We start from the raw sequence: 26506 nt of genomic DNA, 5'->3' as shown, positions 1-26506 counted from the left end.
ATGCCGCTCTTGTACTTTTCTTGGTCTGCTAGACCTGGGTTTAACTACAACTGTGCCTGTGTCCTTCCATTCCCTGACAACGTTCCTTACAGTAGAAATTGACAATTGAAACCTTTGGGAAAGCTTCTTGTAGCCTTCCCCTAAACCATGACAATGAATAATCTTTGTTTTTAAGATTTTTTGGGAGCTGTTTTGATGATCACATTCTGTCTCACTTCTGCAGAGAGTCAAAGAGAAGTGGAACTTGCATTTAGGCACCTAAAATACCTTTTATCATGATTAAACAGACCTTTATATGAGGTTCAAGGCTTAACAACATAATCCAACCAATTTTGTGTTTAAAGTCCTCAGTTTTACATGCTGTTACATGCATTAAAATCAGCAAGACCACAAGGGTTCCCATATTTTTGCACAGCCAGTTTTTCACATTTTATTTAATTTCATAAAACTAAATACTGCTTTTCAAAAAATCTTTGTTTGGAAAACATCCCAGTACTTAGCTGTTCCTGGTAAATTAAAGACATACCACTTTTATCTTTTTTGTGTGAAAGCAGAGTCAATTATAATGCCGGCTGAGAGGGGTTCCCAAACTTTTTCATATGACTGTATTTAAATGTGCTGCATATAAGGAAAAAAAGGGAAAGTGAACACTTCCTGTGTTGAAAACAAGTTATCTTGTTGGTGAACTCATGTTGGAAATTACTTTATATATATTTTTATTTATTTTGCAATTAGTCTATTAACACTGTTACAGGCCTAAAGAATGTCAATAGATATAATAGTTCTCTATTTACTGTTTTTTTCAGCATAAACATATATAATACCTCTCAACCTCCCATTGCCAGCGTCATATATATATGACATTCTTCATAAAAGAGGGAAATGCACAAACACATGCAAATAATGAATTGTACATTGTATACCATGTACTGTATGTGCCACATCCATACATAAGAAGTTGATCAGTCCGTACAGTCAGCATTATTACCATTTTTAAAATACCTCAACCAAGTTTCCACACTGCTGCTAACTACGGTATAATCTGCATTGAATGTATGACACAAGACTTAGCCCCACATGGAGCTCAATTTCACCCTGTTGTATTGCTGCTTTGACTAAAGTAAAAGGTCCCCTCTTCTTCCACCAATGGAGCAGAGCCATTTGCAGTGTTGTAATGTCACCTTACAGAAGGCTAATATTTGTAATGGTTTTGTAGCGTTGTTTGCAGTTGTGTTTACATGAGCTTCAACTGCATTAACAGCGATTCCACCCATGTGTAAAAGGCAGGAGTGATCATAATGCTCTATTACATCGGATTTGTTTAATATCACATGCACTTGCTCCTGTTGGTAAAAAAAGGTAGCTGCCAGTGGGGCCTAGGGGAACACCCAGCAGCCTAACACTCATTCTTTAAACAAAGATCACAGATAGCTATCTTTGATCATTTAAATACAACGTGTTCAAATGAATTGTATGCTGCTCCACAACAGTCATTCCAAGCAATCATGTTGTCATGAGATTAGAGCTGCCATTTGAATTATTCTCCAAATGCTTTATGTTTTGTTGACAGTGAACTAACTTTCGACAGGCTTGACAAAGTACGAGAATATTTCCCAGAGGCCTCGGACAATCTTGTGTACTTTGGTGCATACTTAATTACCACTGCCACATTCGAAATGCCTTAAATGTTGTTTTCTGTCAAGTTTGAGGTTTTCAACATGGCAATTATCCCCTTATTGTTGCCTCAAATAACAATGCCCATTAGCCATGCAGCGGCTTGAGAAATGTTGTCTCTTAACATTCTCATAGGCAGTAGATCTGTATCATTTGAAATACAACCTTCTTGCCAAATATCTGAATATAATTCATTAATGCACGTTTTATTGCATATGACGACAGTTCAGTTGATCAAATACAGCATATCTTCAAATGTATTAAATTATTTAGAATACATCCTGCAATTGAAGTAAAGTCCCTTCAAACCTGAAATGGATAACAAAAACTAATACAGACTCAGCCCTCACATGAATATATCATTTATTATTTTGTTAATTAGTGCCAGAGACATAAGATTGACATTATGAAGCAGAAACACAATCCATGTTGGAATCAAATCAGATGTGAGGTGGGGTCAGAGCTTCTGAATGAAGAGTGATGTGTGACAGAGTTGCCTCCTAGTGGTCAAATGAGCAAAGCAATTTTTCTCCCTTTCTTTTTCTGTTAAGTTTCTAAAGGTCACTCTGTCTCTCTCTCTCTCTCTCTCTCTCTCTCTCTCTCTCTCTCTTTCTCTCTCTTTTCGTCACAGCACGTCTACCCGCAGTGCTGTGTTCTTAGCTGTTTGTGTTGTTCATCAATGCAACACGAGACCGTTTGTCATTGTCAATGATGGCTTGTTTTGGTTTACCTAAGGGCCTCTAGGTGGCATCAATGCCCCTGTTCAGGTTACACTCGCTAATGAATGTACAGCATGTGGAAATACCAGTTCCAACACTTAATGAAGAAAAACTAATAACCCGCCGTTTGGTCACTATTTGCTCCTGTGTGTGGACTTGCTGCAACGTCTGTTGGATGTCATCTTTACGGATCTGCACATTGGATTTAAAGAAGGTTTTGTGCAAGTTTCTTAACCCAAACCACCCAAAGACATGAGCTTATGGGATTTTAATGGTTTACCTTGAAGTCAACTTTACCTTTATGTTAAAAACACATTCACTTCACAAACACATTTCCCCCTCATTATCCTCCCTGCTTTGATTTATAACTTTATTACCATGACTTTCAACTTGTCAGAACACCTACGTTATTTCCCACTTTTAAAAAAAACCAGCTCTGTCATCTCAAAGAAACAAAAGCAGTGGATTTTTTTTAGTAGGCTGTTTATCATATTTAAAGTTAGACAAGATAGGACATGCAAATAAGAAACTGAAGAGCTCGACAGGTTCTCATGCTCAGGCTTATATTAGCCCAACCCTTGCTTCCCCTCTTCCCTCCCTCCTATCCCTTGCCAAACAGGATCTGTAGGATCTTTACAGAGTCATTTTCTCAGGAGACAGGAATGTCAGAACACAAGGGCCTGCTGCCTGCTGGGACATGCACCCTACATTCCCTTAAACTTACAGGGAAAAATCCCAAACGTGTAGCTCATGCTCTTCCACTTCATTCCCCCCTCACTGTATGTGGCAACAATTTGCGAGTGTAAAAATGCAGTGTGTGTGCAGTGCACCGGACGTGCTGTAGACTAACACTGACTCACTGCTGAAATTAAGTTGTCTGGTACACCACCCTGCCCAGTCTTTACCAAGTGGATGTGAACTCAACACCTTTGAGTTTAAATTAAAATGTGTTGAGTTTACTTTTTTACTAATTTTGTGATACTTTCTGTTATCTTTCTGAAAAAGTTCCCACAAGTGATATAGTTTACATTTTAAGTCCATTGTCGTTGTTTTTCTTCCACTTCGTTTTCCCCCCTAATTTGTCAGATGGCACTATACAAAACATGCTTACAAAATGGACACACACATGACATGATTGGTCGATTTTTAAGGTTTTTATTTTTAAAAATTCTTTTTTAAAAGTCTTTGTACAGCTCATAAGCACAATATACAGCAGATAGACAAGTCACTCAGACTACAAAGGAACCCAGGTGTATCCGAAATATAAATATAATACAAATGAAATTGTGGCGTTACGACTTTGTCAACAGAACGACACAAAATCCTAGAAATGTAAAGGATTATTTGACAGAGTTGTTTTCTCTCAATCGCCCCACATCATCACCATCTCTACGGTATCTCAGGTACTCAGATGCTATCGACAAGCAGAGAAGGGAGTTGAAATGTAACAAATGAAGGGCACCCCCAATTCACGCTACATTCGTCTGTTTCAGTGCTTGCGTGCAAAATTGACGGCAATCCTGCATCTTTTAGCTCGCCCTCTCAAACACTAGCGCCGGCATTTTTTCCATTGCTTGACAAAGCAGGGGCTGCACGTAGTGAAATGTTTAAAAAAGTCTCAAAAAGTCCAGTTTTCTTTGTTTCACATCAAAGGTCATTTTTCTGCTTTTAGTTGATACACCAGGGGCCGGAAGTTGTTGGCGATATGCTGCTTGTGGACTCTTTTCGGGACTGATTGGGGCTGTGGCTGTAGGTGGGCGAGTGGGTGACGCTAGGGCTGCTGGGAGGTGTGGAAGAGCAGGAGGAAGACTTGGACTTGATCTGGAGCCATTTGTCTCCCAGAGCCTTGGCGAAGTGGTCGTCGACAGATACGCTGATGGAGAGCTGCTGGGAGCGAGCCCTCTGGTAGTTCATGCCCAAGCTCCTCTGGAAATGCTCCTCCACCACGTGGTCATAGGTGCGTTTGGAAATCACTGGAGAAAAAGGGGAAAGGAGAATGGACAAAAAAGTGAAACACACACCTCGAGTGAGTCAGTAAAAAGTGAGTGGATGTCTACACATTGTGATGAGGTGGGTGACGGTGAGGGAGTGACCGTCTGCATTACACAGGGGATCAACTCATTCACCAAGAGTGTTCAAGAGACTGACCTGATGAGTGGCTCCTGTGCACCTCAGATCTGCAGGGGGCGGTTCTCGATGAGGGGACGCGAGTGATCACAGAGGGACGCATCTGAAAAAAAAGACAAAAAAGGCTCTTTAATTACGACAAACATTACTTTTGATCATTCTTTATGTATAACACAGCCTCCCTGCTTCGTGACTTCTCTTCATCCCTCCAAATCCTTTCATATCACGTTAACCTGTCCAGTGTATTTGAAAAGGGAAATTATTTTTTTCCCCAACCGATTAAACAGGTTGGGTTTGCCAGTGGAAATAAAAGATCCCTCCCATGTGTGGCATATACAGGTCAAAAAGAGAGCAGTCTGTTTGGTCTTGTTGATGGCATTCCTTCCCTTCCATTGCTCACATTTTCTTTTCCCGAATGTGGCTGGATTGCATAGCACCCGACAAGTTTAGGCCTGCACACACGCTCCGATTGTCTGACTACAGGTGGGAGATGCTGCGGGTAGCCCGGGGCTAGGCTGAGACACTACAAAGGGGACATACAGTACTGACACCTTCCATAGGTTAAGAGAGCCCAACGTGGCGGAAAATACCATTGAACAGATTAAAGTCACATTTCTTCAGTACTAGTTCATTTGTGTGCGAATTACCTGGATTGGAGTGGTAGCAGAACTTTGAGTCTTTTCCCCTGTGCTTTCGGGGTCTTTTCTTGGTTTCTTGATGAGGGCCAGTGGTTCATCCATGATTGGTGTGTAGTAGACAGGTGTGGGCAGAGAGCTGGTGGGGCTGGGTGTTGGACTCCAGGTGGATGTAGATGTGGGGCTCTGTGGCGTGTTGAACAGGGCCGGTGCTGGGGCTGCTCTCTGGGCAGCTCTAACACTGCTTCTGCTCAATGCCTGCTCTCGCCTGAAAACAATTATTCATTTGGTAAATATCACAATTTGCATTGAATGAGTGACATTTTGGATTTTGAATCGTGATAGTGAACACGAATAGAATGGCTTCACCAACCTCTCTTCCAATGTCAGGCCTCGCTCATGGCTGCGCTTGCGTTTGACAGGATACACTGTTGGGTTTCTGGCCCGGTCATTTGTCATGTGTCTGAATCTGTCTTCACTTCTGAGGTGGGGCTGGCCTGAAAAACAAAAATTGCATAGGCTTCGATTGAGTAAAACAAATTACAATCATTTCACAAGTTTTCTGACTATGGCTCATTTTTGCTGGGAAATATTGTCCAGCAAGTCAAGTGACTGTTTACTGGCAATGATGGTTTTACTACACTGGCAATAGTGTGTGTAACCCAGTGATGAGTAAAGACTTGTTTTGATCAATGACAACCTGCATGACGACTATTCGTGGGAAAATGTTTTTTTTTCTTTGTCGTCCGTTAATTGTAAACTCCGTTAACTTGTAGAACTCGATCTACCTGATCAGTGAGCGTTACACACACATACATAGCTGATTCAATGCTAACGGTAAATGTTGTTTTTCTGTATTATGTTGGCATACGGCCCTATCAAACAGTCAAGAGGGCACAATCAACAGGCTTTGTTATTGCTGGGTGCCACTCATCCAACTGCTTTCTAACCTTTGAGGACCCTGATTTGGGCGGCACCAACTTCTGAAGAGGGCCATTAGGTAGAGCACATGTGAACACACTGTGGATGTTTGCCACCACACAAGTTGAAACACATCAACAAGGAGTGGATGATGTCACTGGTGTTGAAAAGGAGAAATCCACACAATGATTTTTGGCTGTTTTTGTAATGCCAGGTACATAACTACATATGAATGATATGTTTTTGAATACAGTTACTCTTGGAGCTCTTGTCTCACATCAGTATGCTTACATGTTCAAATAAATCATGCATACAGTAAGATCTACAAACTATTGTTTGAGAATGTAATGGCAGCACAATTAGACTGTGGCCCCTATTGTTTGACTGTATGCTTAGTTAACAATTGATGAAATTCCATATTGATGGGGCAATTGGAGTCCTTCAAAAGCTCCTTCAACTGTATTCAAATACGTCATTCAGGGCTATGAGGGAAGACACATTAACATCTATAGTGCCTCACTGAGATCAAAACACATGGTAATTGTAACTCTAATACATTGACAGTTCTTCACAAAGTGTCTTCACAAAGTGTCTTCACACGCTAATTGCTCGCCTCAATCCACAGTTCCTACTGGACAAAACACTCAAACAGCCTGTGAGCTGCTCCTTCATACACAGTGCCATTGTGGAGGGGAGGGGGGGAGCAGCTATAACCACACCTATGCTGATTTTCTAATGCCTCGGGCATGGGTATTTCTTCCTTATTCGCAGAGGGAATAGGCTGCCTGCCCTTCTGTTTTGCTGTGTTTAATCAAGTGTTATGCAAGTCCAACAGAAACACGGCGTAGTTGTGAGTGACAATACAAATTTACAGAATCTTAGTTCAGTGTCAAGGACATGGAAAGCCAATAAGTATTCAAAGCGATTTCCTCATTCTAAGTAGATTTCCTGTATTAAATCTGTGTATCTGTATGTGTATTTTAAATGAAAATTAGCTACACATATTTCACAAAGTACATTTTCAAAGTCAAACTGTCTTGTCTGTGTATATATTGTTGTATAAATACATGTGGCTGACATTTCATCTGGTTCTTTCCATTGGATAGTGTCTTTATGTAAATATCGTGCAAATAACCAATACACATGCCACTGTAATGAACTCTCTAATTGTGTAAAAATTGTGACATGACAAAAGTATACATATATCAAAGGTTATTGCAAAACAAAAGAAGACACTTAATTCCACTGTATAATATAAGCTGTTCACTTAACGTAAAAGTCATAATCAAGCTTACCTTCTAAAATGTAGACCTTGAAGCCACTGCTCATACGAGTAATGTACTGGAAATTTGCCACAGCCATGTCACCTTTTTTCTTTCTTCTGAGTGAAGCCAAATACAGTGGAACACCTTGACTGCTGGAGCTTACAGGACACAATGAGCCTCAGTTATAGATTGTATTGGAAAGGTAATGAGATGCTCCGTCTGAACTCAGCCAGGTAAAGTATCAGGTGAGTGCAGATAGGTGCAGTGGCTTCCCTGTGACTCATTCCTTGCATTCCGATTGGCTGCTGCCGGGGCCAATCAAAAGCCCTAGTTCAGTAATCGTTGTTATTGTCCTAGAGGCGGAATGAGCTCACAGGCAGGCCTGTCTCAAAGGTAGAAAGTGGAGTTGCTAAATGTCACAGTAGCACACAATCCACCATGACTGGAGAAGCATTTTTTTTCCATCCACAGCTTTATTCAACATTTGATATACCTGCACCAAAAAACCCACATTTTCTTGCTTTTTTCCACACAACTTTTTCCTTTAGATTCCTCCCTGAGCCAAGTTGTGCCCTTTGTTTTCCTCCATGTAGTCAGCACCTGTCCCACTCCCCCCTCTACCTCCCTCCCCCCGCCCACCTAATCTGCAATCTCACCAAACTGCATTTTTTCGAGCCCACCGAAGCTCCAGTCATTCCACTGACCTGCCCGTACACGCACGCAGCTGTACTGTGAGCCTGCCTTCGCCACTAATCCAAAGGCTTTGTTGATGGCCAGACAAAGACTCCTAAGTCCGGGAAATGTAGCTGCCATGAGAACAATCTTGCCTGAGAGCATACTGAGGAGTTTGGCCTCACGTTAGAAGAAGGCCTGTGGTGGCATCTTGCTCAGATATTGTGTGATGGCACTGCTAAAGAAATAATAGCCAAAAGGGTCAGCAATAGGGGATACAATATGTGCAAAGACATCAAGCATATGGATATGATTGATATGTTTGACATTAGTACATTGTGAATCAATAAAAACAATCCCCTATGGTGCCCAAGTATTGGTGTACATATTCAGTTAGATACTGCTGCTGATTATTGGTTATCGGTTATTAAGGTTAATAGCAGCTATACTGAATAAAACTGGTTCAAACACGAGAGAGAGAGAGCCGCATGAAGGTCCCTCTGAGAATACATGCATGTAAAGTGTTATGTTGAGCTCAATCTAAGCTCAACAGTGCCCCCCCAAGTCGTACACTGCAGTAGCATTCCACCAAAACCTATTGTAGCCTAATAAACATTTTAAAGAATGCAGTTCACCGTTACTAACCGTGAGAAACAAGTTTGCTCACAGACAGATACCATGCATTGTAGACATTGTATAACATAGAGTAGGGAATGTGGATTGAAAATGCACAGAATCTGCACAACCTAGTTTTTCTTGTTTTGTAGCATTCATTGTCCTTGTGTCTGAACCTCAGACAGCAAAGAATGTTACAAAATATTCATTGCTAATCGTAAAAAAAAAAAAGAAGAAAACTCAGGGCAGTGCATCAAAAAGGAACCGTAGTTTTAATATAGCCTAGCCACCATTTAATTTTATGGAATTCAATTTGATTTTTGAAAATATTTGTGTATTGTGTATTGTTGTTTCAATACACAGGACATAGCACTCCACTCTGTGTAAACCAGCAGTTAAGACAACGCCTGTGTGAGAAGTTTCAAATGCTTGAGTCTTTACAATACAACATTCGTATCCAGCTAATAATTATTGTGATAAATGGATTCCTGAAAAAAAAAATTAGTTGTTACCCTGATTTAAAAAGCCTATATTTTGTAAACAAAGTACCGAAACTACCATGCTTTTACACGAAGAACTGAAATTGATATTGCGTAACATATAGATTACAGTGGTTTACTATATGATAATATGATGATATATATATAGTGAAATGTCTCTTTCAATGAGGGTATCTGTAACAGTGAGTACAATGAATAAACCCCTGGATAAAATGTTGGTCTGAATTTGTATTTAACATTCAATCAATACATCAGTGGACAACTAATTGTATGCTTGAATATCATACACAAATGGGAAGATTTCTTCCAGAACTGTTTCATCAAACTGTATTAGCAGCAGCACAAATGTATGCATTTTATTTATTTCTCATTATTTTCTCTACATAAAACAGGCTATTTATTGGTAAATGGAGAGACAGTTGTAATTTCTACCAGGAATTGTTCTTCTGATTCACATAAGAAATTAATTCCGCAATGTGTAGCCTATCAGTGTCCATTGTGAACATGGCTCGTTCACCACCAAATATTGCACTCTCCATAGTAGAGGCCCGGGCTACTCCCTGGGGTTCTGTGTTGATGACTTACTCTAGTGTTCACCAACAGATGGCGCATCGCTGACAGAGCAGTATTCCTGAAGATCAAAAGTAGCCTTTAACACTCTATGTCAGCGGCATGAAAGCCAAAGGGTGCCACCGCTGATTTATTGAACACACCAGGATGGTACAATGTCCCATCAACACCAATATGCACCATGTTGAGTCAACAGCACGCTCGTGTCTGACGGGGAGCGACGCCCCTGTGTCAGCCTGCCTGCTCTCATCAGCACCACCATCGCATCCCAGCGCAGAGACGCGTCAAGGCAGACACAACACAGGCTGAACCACACCGGAAGTGTCATATCTATTGCATAGTCTAAAAGACTACACACGTTATTTGAGTACAATCTAAACATTTTAATTTGGGGCTGACAAATAATTATTTTCACGTGACTAAAGTATTTGTTTGTTTTAGTTTTTTCTAATCGTTTGGTCTGCCAAATCTGGTAAAACTAATGTTTTGACGACTATAACCTAAGAAGACATATTCAAATGTCTTGTTATCTCAAACCAAAATGCCCCAAACCTAAATATTAAATGTTTCCTCACATTACAGGAGCTGGATCCAGGAAATGTTTAGTATTTTGATTTTATATGACACAAACATTATCCAAAACATTTGCCAGTTCCCTGCTGACAGAATGAAGTGGTTATGGTATAAATACATACTTTGATTCCCAAAAGACAATTCAGTTTCTTTATTCAAATTAAATAAAATGTGTTAGCCTACTGCTGATTACTTGTTAAACTTCAGTTATAATGTTTTGTATCAAGCTGCTCTGTCTTCTTAGAATTCACGTTGTAAAATCCCATAAGATACATTGTTTTACATGTGTTTACTTTGTAAGAACCATCCGGAAGTTCTCTTCCGCACACCGCCTAGCTTGACTGTCGTCCATCCTTGCAGACTTTTTTTCCTCCTTTTTAAGGCTACCTCAGGACAACTGGGAGTGACGCAGGGAAGACGGGGAAAAAAGCCTGTGCTTGAGGGTAAGAACGCCGGTGATGCAGGCAGGACTGTAGCTTTAATTCCACAGGTTCAAGCCCGATGAACGGCCTGCACAGAGGACATGACAGTCACCTATAGGCTTTCAGAGAGGTAACAATAAGGCATCTTCACTTCATCCTTGGGACATATCACTTTTGGACACACTCCCAGGTAGGCTTTATCATGCCTTGTTATGACTGTTACTACGGACAGTGGTTGTTCTGGTAGATGGGGGTTTATTAGCCGTAATACAATCCATCGGGTGTAAATGTAAAAATATTTAATTTCATCAAAGTAAGTCGTGTGAACCCTTATGTATTTTCCCTGTTGTATCAGGAGGATGTGCGATGGTTTGATTTACCTATAGGCTAATCCCTCAAGCTACTCAGTCACGATTCATTACCACTGTCAGCAAATATTCCAAATCTGCACCTCATTGGTAACACAAGGCTTGTTTCTCTTTAGGTAACACTGCTTACCCCTTTTGTGCACGTGGGAAAGTAGCCTAGTCATTGCTTTTTCCTCACCGAACACCACCACCAAGTTGTGAGTCGCATCCAGTTGGGAGGAGATTTTGGACACTTCTTTGCGTCATTTTTTTTGTTGCTAAGACTCCACCATGAACTACCTTCGTCGACGTCTCTCGGACAGCAATTTCATGTCCAACCTACCCAATGGCTACATGACCGACCTCCAACGGCCCGATCAGCCACCGCCGCCGCAGCAGCAGGAGACAAGCCCCACAGTGTCGCCAGGGCCGCCGGAGAGGCGCCAGTCCACCAGCCAGCCGCAGCAGCAGCCGCAGCCTGCTGCAGGTGGTGGTGGAGGAGGATCTGGCTTCTTCTCGTCCCTATCCAACGCTGTCAAACAGACCACAGCTGCTGCAGCGGCCACTCTGTCCGAGGCAGCGGACCGGGCGGGGGTCTCCAGCAGTGCCAAGATCCTCCTGGTAATCGATGACCAGCAGACCGACTGGTAAGAAGAGCAGTTGCGCAATGCCCCCAGAACACCTCGATGCCTCGTCTAGACAGAAATGTGTGCCGTGCAGGGGTGAAGTAGTGGCTTAACATATAGAAGGTCATATGATTCATGCATACTTTGAGATATATCACGTGTAGCACATCCTCTTTGCCATCTCGCTCAAACCAGAAACACCTTGCAGATGTGTTTCTGCGCTGAAGAAGGTGCCATGGTGAAAGTGCAACAGACTGGAGTCGGAGAAGCCATTTTTAATTTTAAGATAAGCTGTTGCTTGTGTCGAAGTGTTTTGACATTCTATAAAACATGCATGATTGCCACTGCACCAGGTATTGGCACCATGATGATGCAGATATGTTCAGATGAGTGGATATAAGGTGGTGTGGAGAACAATGCGTACACCAGCTTTAGTCAAGCCTCTTCACCAGAGCACATTATGCATGCTCTAGAGCTTTGTGCACAGGGCGGAAGTGTCTCAGAATGACACCCTAGGTGATAATAAACCAAGAAGATCTGTGCATCATTATTACATCAAAACCCATCTACCCCACATTATAGGCCAAATTCTCCCACTCAGCCACAACAGGCAGGATATATGCATATTAATACTTCATAGAGTTGAGGTAGGGGGGGGGGCTTTTTTATTTATGTTGTGGGGTGCTTTCAAAATAGCTTCCTTATCATGATTCATTGCAGCAGTATTATTTAAATACAATAATATTATTTAAGTCATAACATTATGCTTCCTACTGCCACTAATAGATTTCTGTTTAAAAAAAGAAGTGGCATTTGTTTCAATTGATGTCCACTCATTTGATCTTTTTGGGATCACATTACCTTCGGTCAGGGATATTTTCATGGAGGTTTTTTGAAGTGCTCTGCAATATATGCCATAGAGAATGTCAGCCGTCAATTATAGGGGAGATATTTGCAAAATGAAATGTGTGTTTCGTGCTATGATACGAACAACAATCGGATGTCATCATGTCCCTATTTCACATGCAGGGTGAAGATCTTCAGAGGAAAAAAGGTTCACGGTGAATTTGACATCAAGGTAGAACAGGTAGGTGTGTTCACGCAGACAGAACTATTTTGCTTTTATTCTGTGCTAGTGATCATCTTTACTCCCCCCCCCCCACCAGAAGGACAGGAAGCCTCCGCAATAAAGAGCATACATGACTGGATGTTACATCAGTCTTTCATAAGACATTAGTATTTTCTGTTTTGTTTGATGCGTGACACAGTCTCCAGTGATCTAATTATGTCAAGACCTGGAAAGTGACATGGAATGATGATTTATTTCCCCCCTGTAAATTGGCATTGGCATTACTATAGGATGAGTAGATTGCATATATACCCTGTGAGCACAAGCAGCTTTACCCCTGCCTACTGTCATGCGTCTTTCCTCTTCACTTTGATCCCATTTTGATTTTGTATCTTTATTTTTGGAGGGAGTGGCCATCTGTAAGTGTTTGGTGAGAGATATTTTGTTGAGTAAATCTAACTAATGTGTCCACTATGCACTGATCAGCAACAGGCGTGATAGTAACGTAACAATGATTTGTGGGTTTTTAAATAAATGATAGATGACTCATCCAATACAGTGGGAGCTATAACTGTATTCATAGAGAGCCCTTAGAATGATACATGTTCCAGGGTCCAGTTCACTAATGAGTGAGTATTGATAGATAGAGGTGAATGCAGCACTCGTTCATTCTCCAGAAACCTATTTTGTTTTGGCAGATGCCTCCGCAAAGCCATTTAGACTGATTAAAAACGTTTGATTGTAATCTCTCACGGAGATGTATCATTTGTTTATGTAGCCAAACAACTTGACCAAGAATAATTTCGGTAAATGTGTGAAAATGTATTTGTAGCCCTTGGAAAATACTTATATTGATGCAGTACGTGTCACCAGAATCCGCCCCCAACAGCGCTTTAAAAAAGAGCCTGAAAGTTTTCACATCTTTTTCTCTGCGTGAGGCATTCTCCTCCCTTCCTATTTTTGTCCCTCATGCTGTGTTCCCATTATCCCTCCCCCCTTCAGATAAAGTCTGCCTTCTTATAAATGTACACTGTTCAACCTTGCTCATATAGTATAATTCACTGCTCTTCTTGGTCAGTGTTTTTGTTGTGGATTGACCTTGACATGTCCTTTTAGGCCGACTTCTCTGAAATCAACCTGGTGGCCAATTCCACCGGCAGTTTCAACGTGGACATTGATGCAATCAGGAACGGGCACAAGGTTACTAAGTAAGTAATGTATTCTGCATAATATCTCTCGTTAAGAAAGTTTGAAATTCAATGCTTCAAAATTTCAAATTCCACTGAACCCTGAATAGAAGCGCCTTGTAACTGCTCAGTTTGCTTTGCAATGCAGTTTAATATTTTGCTAATGTCCTATGTCCCAGGTCTTTGAAGCCAGACTTTGTGCTGATCAGACAACATGCCTTCAGCATGGACAAGAATGGAGACCACCGGAACATGGTGATCGGACTGCAGTATGCTGGCCTGCCCAGTGTTAACTCTTTGCACTCTGTCTACAATTTCTGTGACAAACCATGGGTGGTAAGTATCTATTTAATGCATTATGTTTGTTCATTTGAAATCATATTGCACATTGAATAGAACTTCATGTACTGTACATATAAAACAAGAAATCTGTGATACTAAATGTTACATCTTAAACATTTGTGTGATTTTCAGTTTGCACAGATGACTAGACTCCACAAGCAACTGGGCCCAGGGGAGTTCCCACTGATTGAACAGGTTTACTATCCAAACCACAAGGAGATGGTGAGTTAGTTGCCATCTGCTCTCCTTCTCTCTCTCTCTCCCTCCCCCTTTCCACTTGTGCTGATGGGCTGGTGTACTGATGCTAAGCAACAGTACCCTTAAATACAAACAAACAAACGAACACACACACACACACACACACACACACACACACACACACACACACACACACACACACACACACACACACACACACACACACACACACACACACACACACACACACACACACAGGTCATCCCACATTTCAGGGGGGTAATTCACTTCCATGCCAATATTTCATCTCAATATTTCATCTCATTCAGCAGCTGAGGCTTATCGGTTTACTATGTCCTGTTTTTTTGGAATGGGGCTTGAGTTTTCTATTATTTCTGTGCCAAGTCAGTGTCAGTACAGTTAAAGTGAGAGTGTGCCCGTAGAGCAGTGATCTGCACCTCTGCGGTCACAGGCTGACAGTACTGGGCTGGCTTTCAAAGGCATTAATATGAATCAGAATCTCCCACAGAAATGGAAGAGGGCTGCTTTGTGTCCCCTCTGGTTGATTGAAATTGGTGTTTTAATCATTACAGTACCTGATGATGACTTTATGAGAAATGTGAGTGTGTGATAATGTTCTTGCTGCAGATCACCGCCCCTCGGTTCCCTGTCGTGGTGAAGATGGGCCATGCTCACTCAGGAATGGGAAAGGTAGTCAGCAATGTCAACACAGTTTTTCTAGGGCAGATGTATGTAAGCCGGTGTATTAATATTTTGACCTTTGCTACCCCCAGGTAAAAGTCGACAATCAATATGATTTTCAAGATATTGCCAGTGTTGTGGCAATAACCAAGACCTATGCCACGTCGGAGCCATTCATTGATGCAAAGTATGACGTCCGCATCCAGAAGATTGGCGACAATTACAAAGCTTACATGTGAGTGGAATTAGTATTCTACTGTATTCAGTTTCAGACTACTGTAGCCCTGAGAGCTCAACGCACTGCAACTTAAAGTTGGAGTCCTGGAGGACAAAATCACTTGTCAAAATCACTTGTTGTCAAAATCACTTGTTGTCAAAAAAATGTTTTATGTAGTTTATCTGGACAATTACAGTAAATATGTTGTATTATAATTAACAGGAGAACATCTGTTTCTGGCAACTGGAAAACCAACACCGGCTCTTCTATGCTTGAGCAGGTGGCCATGTCAGACAAGTAAGAGCTCATGAAGGTAGATAAAATGTGATCGAATATCCTATAATGTCTCTCACAGTATCATAATAGCTCTGTTTAAACACACTGTCACAGGTACAGGTTGTGGGTGGACTCTTGTGCAGACATCTTTGGAGGGCTGGATATCTGCGCTGTGGAAGCTCTGCATGGTAAAGATGGCAAGGACTACATTATAGAGGTAATAACAGGCGATAGAATGATAAAAACGGAACAATTGTCTGTGATCATAAGAGAAATCCATTAGATCCATCATTTATTTTGTTAATTTTCAGGTTGACGACTGTTCAATGCCACTGATTGGGGACCAGCAGGATGAGGATCGCCTTCAGATTGCAGAGCTGGTGGTTTCTAAAATTAACCAGAATGTTCCACACACTGCAAGTCCTGTAACAGTCCGTTCCCCGTCAACTCAGCCTGTACAGGTGCTCAAACCACAGATACTTGCTCCAGTAATCTCGCACCTTTCTTAATTTTTTTCCCTCTTTTGTTAGTAATGTAGGTCAAGTCTGGTCTTTTTCTGTCTAGGGAGCACACTTACACTCCAGGTTTCTTAGAATATCTTACTTTAGAAGAGAACATGCAAACAAAGCAACACAAAGAAGTCGGTAGATAGATAGGCATAACACTTACATAATAACAATACAATGGCGACAGATATCAGATGTAAAATGCACACAGATACAGACTTTATCAGTTTAAACTTAGTGAATACATAGCAAAGACATACCAGTTATGTGTGTGATTTATCCACACAAGATCATCAACTAGATTGATACTATATGGATATTATCAATAAGAATATGTGTTTTGTGGTTGACCTAGAATTAACACTTTGGCAAAACTCAAGAAAGTCGGAGGGCGCATTGCACATGACAGCATGGTAAAGATTCTGGAATGCGGTTTTTAAATTATCATTGATACGAATGATAGAAACATGTCTAACACCATCATTTTCTTTTGTCTGAGTCGGGGCCAGAAGTAGACATACTGTACATAGAATATATTTTTTATGGATAGGTTTATTAGATGTCTAACATCTTATGGCAAAATGTAAATACATTTTTTTTAAATACAATTATCAAAACTGAATTTGTTTTTCTCATGAATTTTGTTTTTGTATTTCCATGGCTTTTATTTTTCTGTAGGTTTTCAGTTGTTTGTATTACAAGTATTTACTTTTTTTTGGGGCGGCAGTGGCGAAGTGGGTAGGGAGTTCGCCTCTGGTGTGCAGGGTCGGAGGTTCGATCCCCCGTCTCCCCGCCACATTGAACCCCTGCAAGACACTGAACCCCGAATTGCTCCCGATAGTTAGCTTAGCACCCTAGTGCTAAGCCTACCCTGCGTGGTAGCTGCTACTATCGGTGTATGAATGTGTGTGTGACTGGGTGAATGTGTACAAAAACAATGTAAAGCGCTTTGGATCTGTGATAAACGGAGATATAGCGCTATATAAGTCCATTTACTCATCACCCTTTTAACTGTGTGTTTTGCAGAAAGCAGTGTCTCCTCAGTCTGCCTCACAGCCCGGAGTACAGCGGCCCTCACCTCAGGGTAAGAACATGACATTTTACAATAACGAAAAACATTAAAGTTAGGTTAAAATCAAAACATACCATCTGTTTTCATTTAGAAATGATTTTTTATTAATTCTAGGCAAGGGTAATGGGAACATATCTGAAAATGATTACTATTTTTGTTTTTTTCCTCTTCTGTAGGTGGTCCTCAGCAAAGTCCACCATCTCAGCAGCGTCCACAGCCTCAAGGCCAACTTCCAGCACAGGGCCAGCAGCAGTCTGCTAGCGGGGATCTCAGTGCTACGGCTAAGGCTAACCAGGGCCCTGCAGCCCAGCCCCGGGCCCCGGGTCAGGGAGCCCCTCAGGGCCAGAGACCTGCCTCTGGTCAGGGCTCTTCTCCTCAGCGAAGCCAGGGAGGCTCACCTCAAGCTCAGAGGCAACAGTCTGTCACCAAGCCATCTCCAGGGGGCCCCGGCCAGAAAGCTCCAGCAGGCCAACCCCGGCCCGCGCAGCCCCCCAGGCAGCAGTCCCAGGGGGGGACACAGCAGCAGAGGGCCCCCGGACAGCAAGGTCGTCCTGGAGCTCCCACCACCCAGCAGCCCAGATCTGCTGCTCAGGGGGGGCCAGGAGGAAGACCCCCGCTGCAGCAGAAGCCTCAGCCCCCACAAAAGCCCAGCCAAGACAACTCGGCTATGGGCGGCTCCCCACAACTGAAGTAAGATAAATCATAACATCACTTGGGATCAGTTGTTCTTTAAATTTTTTAATTAAGTCAAGCATACAAACAAAATATCCTTTCTTTACGTTTTTGCCTGCATTGAGAAATGCATGCCACACGGGAAATGTTTTCAGTGAGCCACCTGGATGTGCATGATGGTGATGATCCATTCTTAAATTGTTCAGTTCTTCAGAGGCAGTTTCACAAAACATAACATTTCAGATGGTGATACATGAAAACAAACACAAGCTACAATATGAAATGTTATTGTTATCTAATGTAAAGTAAATTCAAATTATTTTCTTTCACATTCATTCACAAATGTGTATGTGGGACAACTTTAGAAATTTAGATTTCCTATCAATTTTGACAGCATTTCCTTATCAAATGGGCTGTTAAATTAAAATGATTTCAGAATGTAGAGATTTTCATTGTTTTGCTGCCTAAAGAAAAACGAAAAGTTAAAATGAAAAACAGACCATATACTTCTACTGACATAACTCATTTGGATTTGGACGCCATCAAAGCTGTTTAAGGCATTTATATTTCATCTGTACTTGTTTAACGCTTTAGTCAGAGGCTACAATACAATTATGTTTGATTGATTTTACACTAGTGGTCAATACATTTGCCAGCTGATGGTTTTCATGGACACATGATCCCCATAATCCTGAGTCTGGATTATACTAATTAGAGTGCATTATGCTCTTTTGAAAGAGAGACATAAAACACCTGTCATCAATCCCAGATGAAATACATGCATCTCTCTACATGCTGAAAAGTCATTCCCTGTTCATATCATATCAAAGCAAACTTGAAATGATATGGCAATACTGAATGGCCATATAATCAAAGGAATGCGCTTTATCTTTTATTGGGCTTTCTCTCTGCAGTCTCTCTCTCTCTCTCGCTCTCTCTCTCTCGCTCTCTCTCTCTGTCCTGCCGTGCTTGAGCCTGTTCATCCCATGGTTTGCTGCATGACTTTAATAGCCTCTTCCTCTCCTCTATTGCCGTTTTCCTCTCTTTATAGCAAGTCCCAGTCTCTTACCAATACCTTCAACATTCCAGAAACCCCAGCGCCACCAGCCAGCCTTAACCAGGACGAGGTGAAGGCTGAAACCATACGCAATCTACGCAAATCTTTTGCCAGTCTCTTCTCAGACTGAGACGGCATTAGCCCCCTCCCCCTCTCCCCCTCTCCCCCTCTCTCCTCCCCCTCCTCCTACTGAGAGAAAGATGGACAGGCAAACTGATGGACAGACCCCCCCTCCCCACCAATGAACAAGGACCAACAGGATGCCGTCTGCAAATCATGTACAGTGATCCCAAAGTGAAAAATGTACACACTTGACACCCACTGCCTAAGTAGTTAAAATGTTTTAAGATGAACAAAAAGTAGAACACACAGTAAATTTAGGCACCGATGTCGGAAACATTCCTTGCCTGGCGTCCCCGCTAAAGTAAGTCATGTACTCATTGTGTCACACAAAACAAACCCTGCACAAAAGCCTGTATTTGCATGAACGCGCGCACACACACACACACACACACACACACACATACACACACACACACACACACACACACACATACACACACACACAATTAAGACACCAAACAACACAACGCTGCTCCCACTTGTTTTTTGGTGCCGTAAAGTCATTGTGATCTCTTTATGTTCGAAAATTGTGGTTGATTTGCCGACCGACCAAATGAATTAAGGGACTGTATGACAATTATTAGGGCGGGGAGGAGTGCTGAATCTGATGAAGAGAGCCCTTACGCGAATTATACATTTTCAACTTAATAAACATCACTATAGCCACCAAGTCGAAAAATAGACCAAGCTGTGTCACAGGGGTTTGTGTGCTGCAATATTATCACTCCATTCCATATGGATGTAGCAAAAAAAGCACATCCATGACACACACAAAATAACATCTTTCGATTTAACTGTTTGTTGGTGGTGTTGATAGAATATGGAGTAAGAATAAAATAAGGGTAAAAGTAAAAATTGCACAACTTTTTTCATGCCCTCCGCTCCTAATCATTTTTCTACAGTCCCTAACGAAGCACAGCTGCGCACATTGGATGTCCAGTGTTTAGATAATGCTAGGTCTGTTTCGAGCTGTTGACCATGATGTCTTTGCTGCATGTCAACAGGAGGCAATGGTTGCATTTTCCAACCCCCTGACATTGGCGCTTGTAACTGTGTTGTCACATGCAGTTGAATTAGTTAGTGAAGTAACCTGGTAGGTGTTGTGTGTATGTTGTCACTGCCACTTTATTTTTTTTACCATTTTCCTTTTTTTCGCACAAGAACAAAAGCCCTGAAAGCTCTCCACCTTGAAAGCATGCCTTACACAGACAAGAGCGGTCAGATCAAATGGAGCTGCCTCAGGGATGTCCAATTGATTGTGACACTTGTGTGTGGGTGAGGGTCTTCCAGTTCAGTTCAATAATGAAGAGAAAGCATGCACGTTAATGAGGTAGAATGTTTTGATTATTTCCTGAATGAATTTGCACACAGAATATATATCGCAAAATGAATACTTGAATACAGAGATACTGAGTAGTGGTGTATGAAGTCTATATTTTATAGGTTTACTCATCTGCCACTTGACAAAGCAACAACTTGGTGTGTACCCACCCGGGTTGCTGCTGTGTCTGCGACAGGTGCGGTCCAGTCGGACATGGAATAGGCAGGGTCGGCAACTGTGCGGGTACAGTTTGCGAAATAAATTGATTATTTACAGATAGTTTAATTATATATTCCCTTTATTTCAAAGCAATGTAATGTAAAAAAAAAAAAAAACTTTGACTGCAAACCAGCTACGAATTCATTGGATGTACAGTAGGATAGTGGATTATGTCAGGTTGATTTTAGAGTTTAGCAGTTGGTTGGTGCTGTGTGATTTTGCACTGAAGTAACTCTATGCCTCTCGGTTTTCAACGGGTTCATAGTCTGTAAGAAGAGGCTAAAACATAACAAAACTAAATAATGTAAACAGCTAAAGGAATGTCAACTGTGGGATGCACCCCTGCGGTAGATTTAGCATTTCCTGTCTAACCCCTACTTCGCAATGACAACCCTTTTCTTTAATCACTACTCAATAACCTATTCTGTTTCCGGGCACTAAGAATGTCTTCCAGAAGGAGTTCTTTCTATTCAAATGTCGACACAGTATGGCAATATCACGGTTTTAAGAGAAGAAGACCTAATAGCCAAGTATAGAGTATAAAAGTCCCGATTCCCTTGCAGATTATGCGTGCTGCCTGTGTTTTATCAGTCTATTGTAGCCACAGTGACCCCTTGTGCTCGATGGTGCGTAGATGGTGTGAATGTCGTCCTGTAACTGGTCAAACCAAATAGATGTGTTGTACAGAGCTCTCTGAGTGATTGTCACCTTTATCTCCTGCTGCTATTTGTGCTTATTGTTGATATGATGTGCGTCTCTAAACTTTTTATTTATTTTTTTATTCAATAATTTTGTACATGTATGCTTTATTTGTTTTGCCCCCGTACAATGCAGCACTATCTGGGGCTTTCAAGATTATGCAGTAGTGACGTCAGGGCTTCATTTTTACATTTTACAGTGACTCAGTGTCAGATATTTTCGCGGTACAGCCGCCTGCCAAGAGAATCAGTGAGAGCCGCCTTGTGTAATTATTGCACTGAGTGTGTAAATTATGAAAATGTGCCATCACAATTAGCATGGATGGTTAACTTTGAAAAATGTCATTCTGTCACTCAGAGGCCTCTTGGCCATACTGAGACATAACATTCGCACATGGCACCTCCTGAGACTGACAAGGTGAGCTGTGACAGCAGAGCAAAGAAGTAGTTTGATCCATTTTGTTTTTAATATTCGCAGATTTTTATTTTCCTTTTCAAAGTGTACATTATTTATAGTGGAAATGTTTGACAGTGAATGTACAATTATTGTTTTTATTACAACTTGTTTTATTGTTTTTTTTAAGTGCATTGTATAATCATCGTGAAAAGATGAAATCCTAACAAATCAGAGTAGAACTGATTGTCAGCCAGATCATCATACATGTAAGTGCAAGAGCTGAAATGTTCTGTTAATCAAAATATAAGATACTGCATAATGATAATCGTGGTGGATTATTGAATTTAATGTAAAGAATAAAATCATAATAATAATAATTTGATGTTATATGCAATGTAGCTATATTATGTGAAAATTAGTATGTTATTAAACATGCACATGTGTAATAAAGTCTATGACCAACAGTGATTGTTTCAATTGTTATTGTCTGAATATAGAACACTAAGCACTGAGTCCAAGTTGGTTTCTTTTTCTCAGTTTTTCATTTACCATTTGCATCTAAAATAGAAATAAACTCTATAAAGTGATAGTATAAAGTATACTTTGAAAGCACAACAACTGTAGAATGGATGAAATGCATATTGCAAACAATAATTTGAGCCCACTTTGTGTTTTTGCACAGTATTTGGAATAGCAGTCATACCAATGTGACCACAAGGTGGTGTAGGCCAGCAGCCTGACTACCATAGTCCTTTAATTCTGCACACGCTTAATCAGGTTATATAATTCATTATACTCATACTACGTCTCCATCTGTTTGATCACAGCTACATTAAATTACATTACATTAAATTCAATTTATTTGGCTAATTCTTTTGTCCAAAGTAATTTACAATATGTACATTCATATCAGCAAAAACAAATAAAAAAGCATCGCTCTCGAAATGTGTTCATTGTTACAGGTCAATTTTTTTATTATTTTTTTTTATTTTATTTTTATGCAGATTATGAAACCCCTTTGTCTTCTACTGTGTTAAAAACTCCAATGAGGCATCATTATCACTGTGTCTCCAGCAATACATACATTTTAATCACACCATTCTGAGTCATAATCACATGGACAACACAATAACCAATGTGTGTAAAATCCTATTAAACCACAATACTCTCGCACATGTGAACAAATGGCTCCCAGAGTACCACTCATCATAGTTTAGCCTTTCTTTTCTTCTTAGAATAAAGGCCTAATTCATGGTGTGAAAAACACATATATTATGTCCCAGAATCTTTTGGACCTTCATTAGGGTTGCACATCTGAATGCAGCAGCTGCAGCTGAGAGGGGCCGTTAGTAGGGGAGAACAGGGTAATATGTCACACGGGTTGGTTGTCACAATCGTTATATCTCGGAACCAGAAGGCGCCGTCTGTGAAATTTTGGTATGTAAATAGCCAGAATTGGGATCAGAGGTCACCTACATAGTCTTCCTTGGAGTTAGACTGCTGAATTTGAGGTGAGAGGACTGTTTGTGTTTTTCATGTCAAATTGAAAATATTTAGCTCCTCAGTATTTTTCTTCTTGGCTTTTACACAATGGGTTTATAACAAAACACTTGTTACCCATAAAAAGTGTGAAAGGTAAACTATCGAAAGCTAATTAGTTGTCAGGTGGTCGTTGGCCTTGATGCTAGCAAGAAATTCAAGTTGGGGTTGGTTGTCACATTTTTTATCCAAAGGCTGCAGCCAGAAAAGGAACCCAATAACAAAATAAATTGTCAAGCTGTATCCTCACTGACACCCCAGAGAAGGAGAGAATAGAGCAGGAAAAGGCAGCTAACATGCAAATGAAAAAAGGGCAACAAAATCAAAACAACCCAGTGCATCCCAAACTAGACCAGCTGCCATGGCTACAGTAAGTTATGTAGGCCTATTTGTCAACTTGACAATGCAATTCAACTTTCAAATGTAGTTCTGCTTTCTTGCCTTCTTTTTAAGATTATTCCCATTAAGATAACATTGTGACAAACAACCCCATAGCGTGTGACAACCAACCCCTTGATGGGGTTGGTTGTCACAATGTGTAAGGGTGTCTTTGATGATTAATTATTTTTTTATTACAATAAGTACACATTTTAAGCCAACACATGAAGCTTCAATTTAATGTGGGAATGACTATTGAAAGATGCTTAGGTGATGAGCAATTCTCACTGGAGTAAAAAGTGTGCCCACTTACCCCGTTCTTCCCTATTATTCAGCCCCACTGTCTAAAGAATGAATGTGTTTCATTGCTTAGTTTTAAACAAATCAATGTGTGCATCTACTGCTGAAACAAACACACTGAAATTGAAATGTCGTTTACTTTCCCTCACCCAACTGTAAAATGTCTTGCCCTGTCCAAATATTTTGGATGGCAGGTTTCATGCAGCGAGGCAATGGGAGCTCAATTTTAATCACCAAATGGATCAATGTCTTTTATTCCTTGAAGGGTTTCATTGCACACAAAAGTGTCTGGAGTGCAAAATCCAATTTGCAGGCAGTGTCATAAAGCAACTAGCTCACGAAAGGTCAGAGTGTTTTTTTAAAGCTCTGTCTTCCTGCTTATATCCCTTATCTAGCTGCCCAGCGGGCCATACCATTCTCTACACACAGTTTGGTTAACCATGCTTGGTTAGGTGTTCACCTTATCAGTAGACATCATTTCACATTGAATTCTGGCAGATCATTTCATTCTACTTTTTTTTTTTGAGGCAGTCAATATTTGTAAGAAACCATCATTCACACATAATGTGGCACTTCACATTTTGAGCCTTAAAGGTCCCATATTATGCTAAATGCACTTTTTAAATGTGTTCCAACATATCCATGCGTCCACGGTGTGCCTAGAGACTGCCAAAATATCAAAAAAAATAACAATCTCTCCTTTTCTCACTCTCCCCTTTTCTGAAACCCCCACCCCTCCCCCCAAAAACACTCCAGTCAGAATTATCCCCTTTTCTGACCTCACAAACCGTAAAGCCAGAAGCTTCCACTGTGCAGCCCACACCCCTATTTCTTATTGGTCCACGGCCCTGACAGACAGAGGGCGAGGCGTATCTGGCTTCGCTTCCGGACAGGGGGCGGGGGGAGCTCAAAGATTGTATATTTACGAGGGGACCTGCAACTCTTTTTTAAAAAATAGGCCATTGTGAGATTAGCTGAACATCAGCATAGTACAATAAATTATCTGAAAGTTTTTTTCAGCAAACAATTAAAGAAAAACGTATTAGGGACCACTAAGACCATATAATATGGTGTATAATAGAACCGAAAAGTGTATAATATGGGAGCTTTAACTAGAAAAGCAATAACTTTTGTATCCAGATAAAGAAATACGGCTGCTAGACAGAGTTTAATGTCATCCATTCACCATAGAAATTGTGATTCCCCCCACTACGTACACACATACACACACACACGCACGCACACACGCACACACACACACACACACACACACACACACACACACACACACACACACACACACACACACACACAAACACACACACACACACACACACACACACACACACACACACACACACGTGAGACGTTGTGTAATCATCCTGATACAACTTCTCTGACTATGCAGGTCACAGCTAAAGGATTCGCCGGTCTCGCCGGAAATAGTTTTGTTCAGTTACGGAGGACGGAGGAGAGACACAAAAGGAGGAGGGGCACTCACGACTTCTTATCTGAGCCAGGATATTTCTAGAGCTGACCCATTTAAACACAGACCAGAGAAGCTGCCAGCACAGGTGCATCTGGAGCTTCTGCAGCAGCCAACTGGAATGCGTAATTACATACATTAGGTGTCAAATCTAATCAGCAAATCTATTCTGATGGGTGTATGTGTAAACTACGCAGCAGGATTGAATGGGACCACCCAGGCACGTTTGTTTCACTCATTTCAAATACATCAACAGAATTGACACAACGTTTTCAGGAAAAAAAGAAACGCTAATGTCAGTCCACAATTTGACCGTATTATTCAGCAGTCACATGGTATAGTCTTCTGAATGGGAAATGGTGGCTGTTACAGCTATTACAGTAACCATGGCCTACACAGACTTGCACAATTAGTGCAACTCGGTATCTGCGTTGCATTGTGCTGCTGTGGGATGGAGGGTGAGCGATATCCATATTTAGAAGGGACCTCATTGATTCTTCCCCGACCAGTGCACAATAGACGGGTTGTGTGTCCAGACTTGAATAGCGGGACCCTTAATGACAGCCCTGCTTTATAAAAAGAAACTGTTTGAAAGTCTGACAAAACTCAGAGCGGGGAGAGAGAGAGAGAGAGAGATACATCTACTCCAACATTGGTACTGAATTCTCTTCCTGTGTCGTTACATAACAATTTCACGATGACAACGTACCGCCACAAATAATTCACACCGTTGCAAAGAGAAAAAGGCACGCAGCAAGAGGCCTGTCTCCTCAGTTTGCGTTTCCCCTTTAATAAACTTGCACACATGACAGAGTGATTCCTCAGCCAAAATGGCAGATGATGAGGGATGAGAGAGAGAGAGGGGTGTGTGTGTGTGTGTGTGTGTGTGGTTCAAGATTTAATTAAAACTCACCATGGGACATCTTACTGTGACTCCAGAGACTATGGACAGAGGAGTTGGTGTTTGCCCACTGCAGCTGTGAATAATATCTACACTATTCGTACTTTGACCTACATGTACTCAGAGGACTAGGATCTGACAATATGCCCTAGATGAGCACATGCAGGCCTTTCTTACCGT

The 26506-nt window shown here is 41.2% G+C and overlaps 2 protein-coding genes across 2 annotated transcripts; one reads left to right on the top strand and one right to left on the bottom strand.

The window, feature by feature from the left end:
* Positions 1-3532: 3532 nt before the first annotated feature.
* Positions 3533-7555, bottom strand: vgll4l (vestigial like 4 like). Its single transcript, XM_080037249.1, has 5 exons — positions 7372-7555; positions 5529-5652; positions 5168-5423; positions 4542-4623; positions 3533-4366 (listed from the first exon to the last, which is right to left on the bottom strand). Exons 1-5 carry the CDS (start codon positions 7436-7438, stop codon positions 4062-4064), a joined length of 834 nt encoding a protein of 277 aa, XP_079893375.1. The 5' UTR covers positions 7439-7555; the 3' UTR covers positions 3533-4061.
* A 3776-nt stretch (positions 7556-11331) lies between these two features.
* Positions 11332-19094, top strand: syn1 (synapsin I; the record flags this gene model as incomplete). Its single annotated transcript, XM_080050839.1, has 13 exons — positions 11332-11687; positions 12696-12753; positions 13852-13943; positions 14102-14258; positions 14397-14486; positions 15111-15173; positions 15257-15399; positions 15604-15678; positions 15772-15874; positions 15969-16118; positions 17190-17247; positions 17412-17925; positions 18959-19094. 13 exons carry the CDS (start codon positions 11332-11334, stop codon positions 19092-19094), a joined length of 1995 nt encoding a protein of 664 aa, XP_079906965.1.
* Between the last annotated feature and the right edge of the window lie 7412 nt (positions 19095-26506).

This window comes from Ammodytes marinus (genome assembly GCF_949987685.1).
Source record: "Ammodytes marinus genome assembly, chromosome: 2".
Classification (NCBI taxonomy): domain Eukaryota; kingdom Metazoa; phylum Chordata; class Actinopteri; order Uranoscopiformes; family Ammodytidae; genus Ammodytes; species Ammodytes marinus.
The sequence above is the reverse complement of the archived record's forward strand: the minus strand, read 5'-3'. Positions and strand labels throughout refer to the sequence as shown.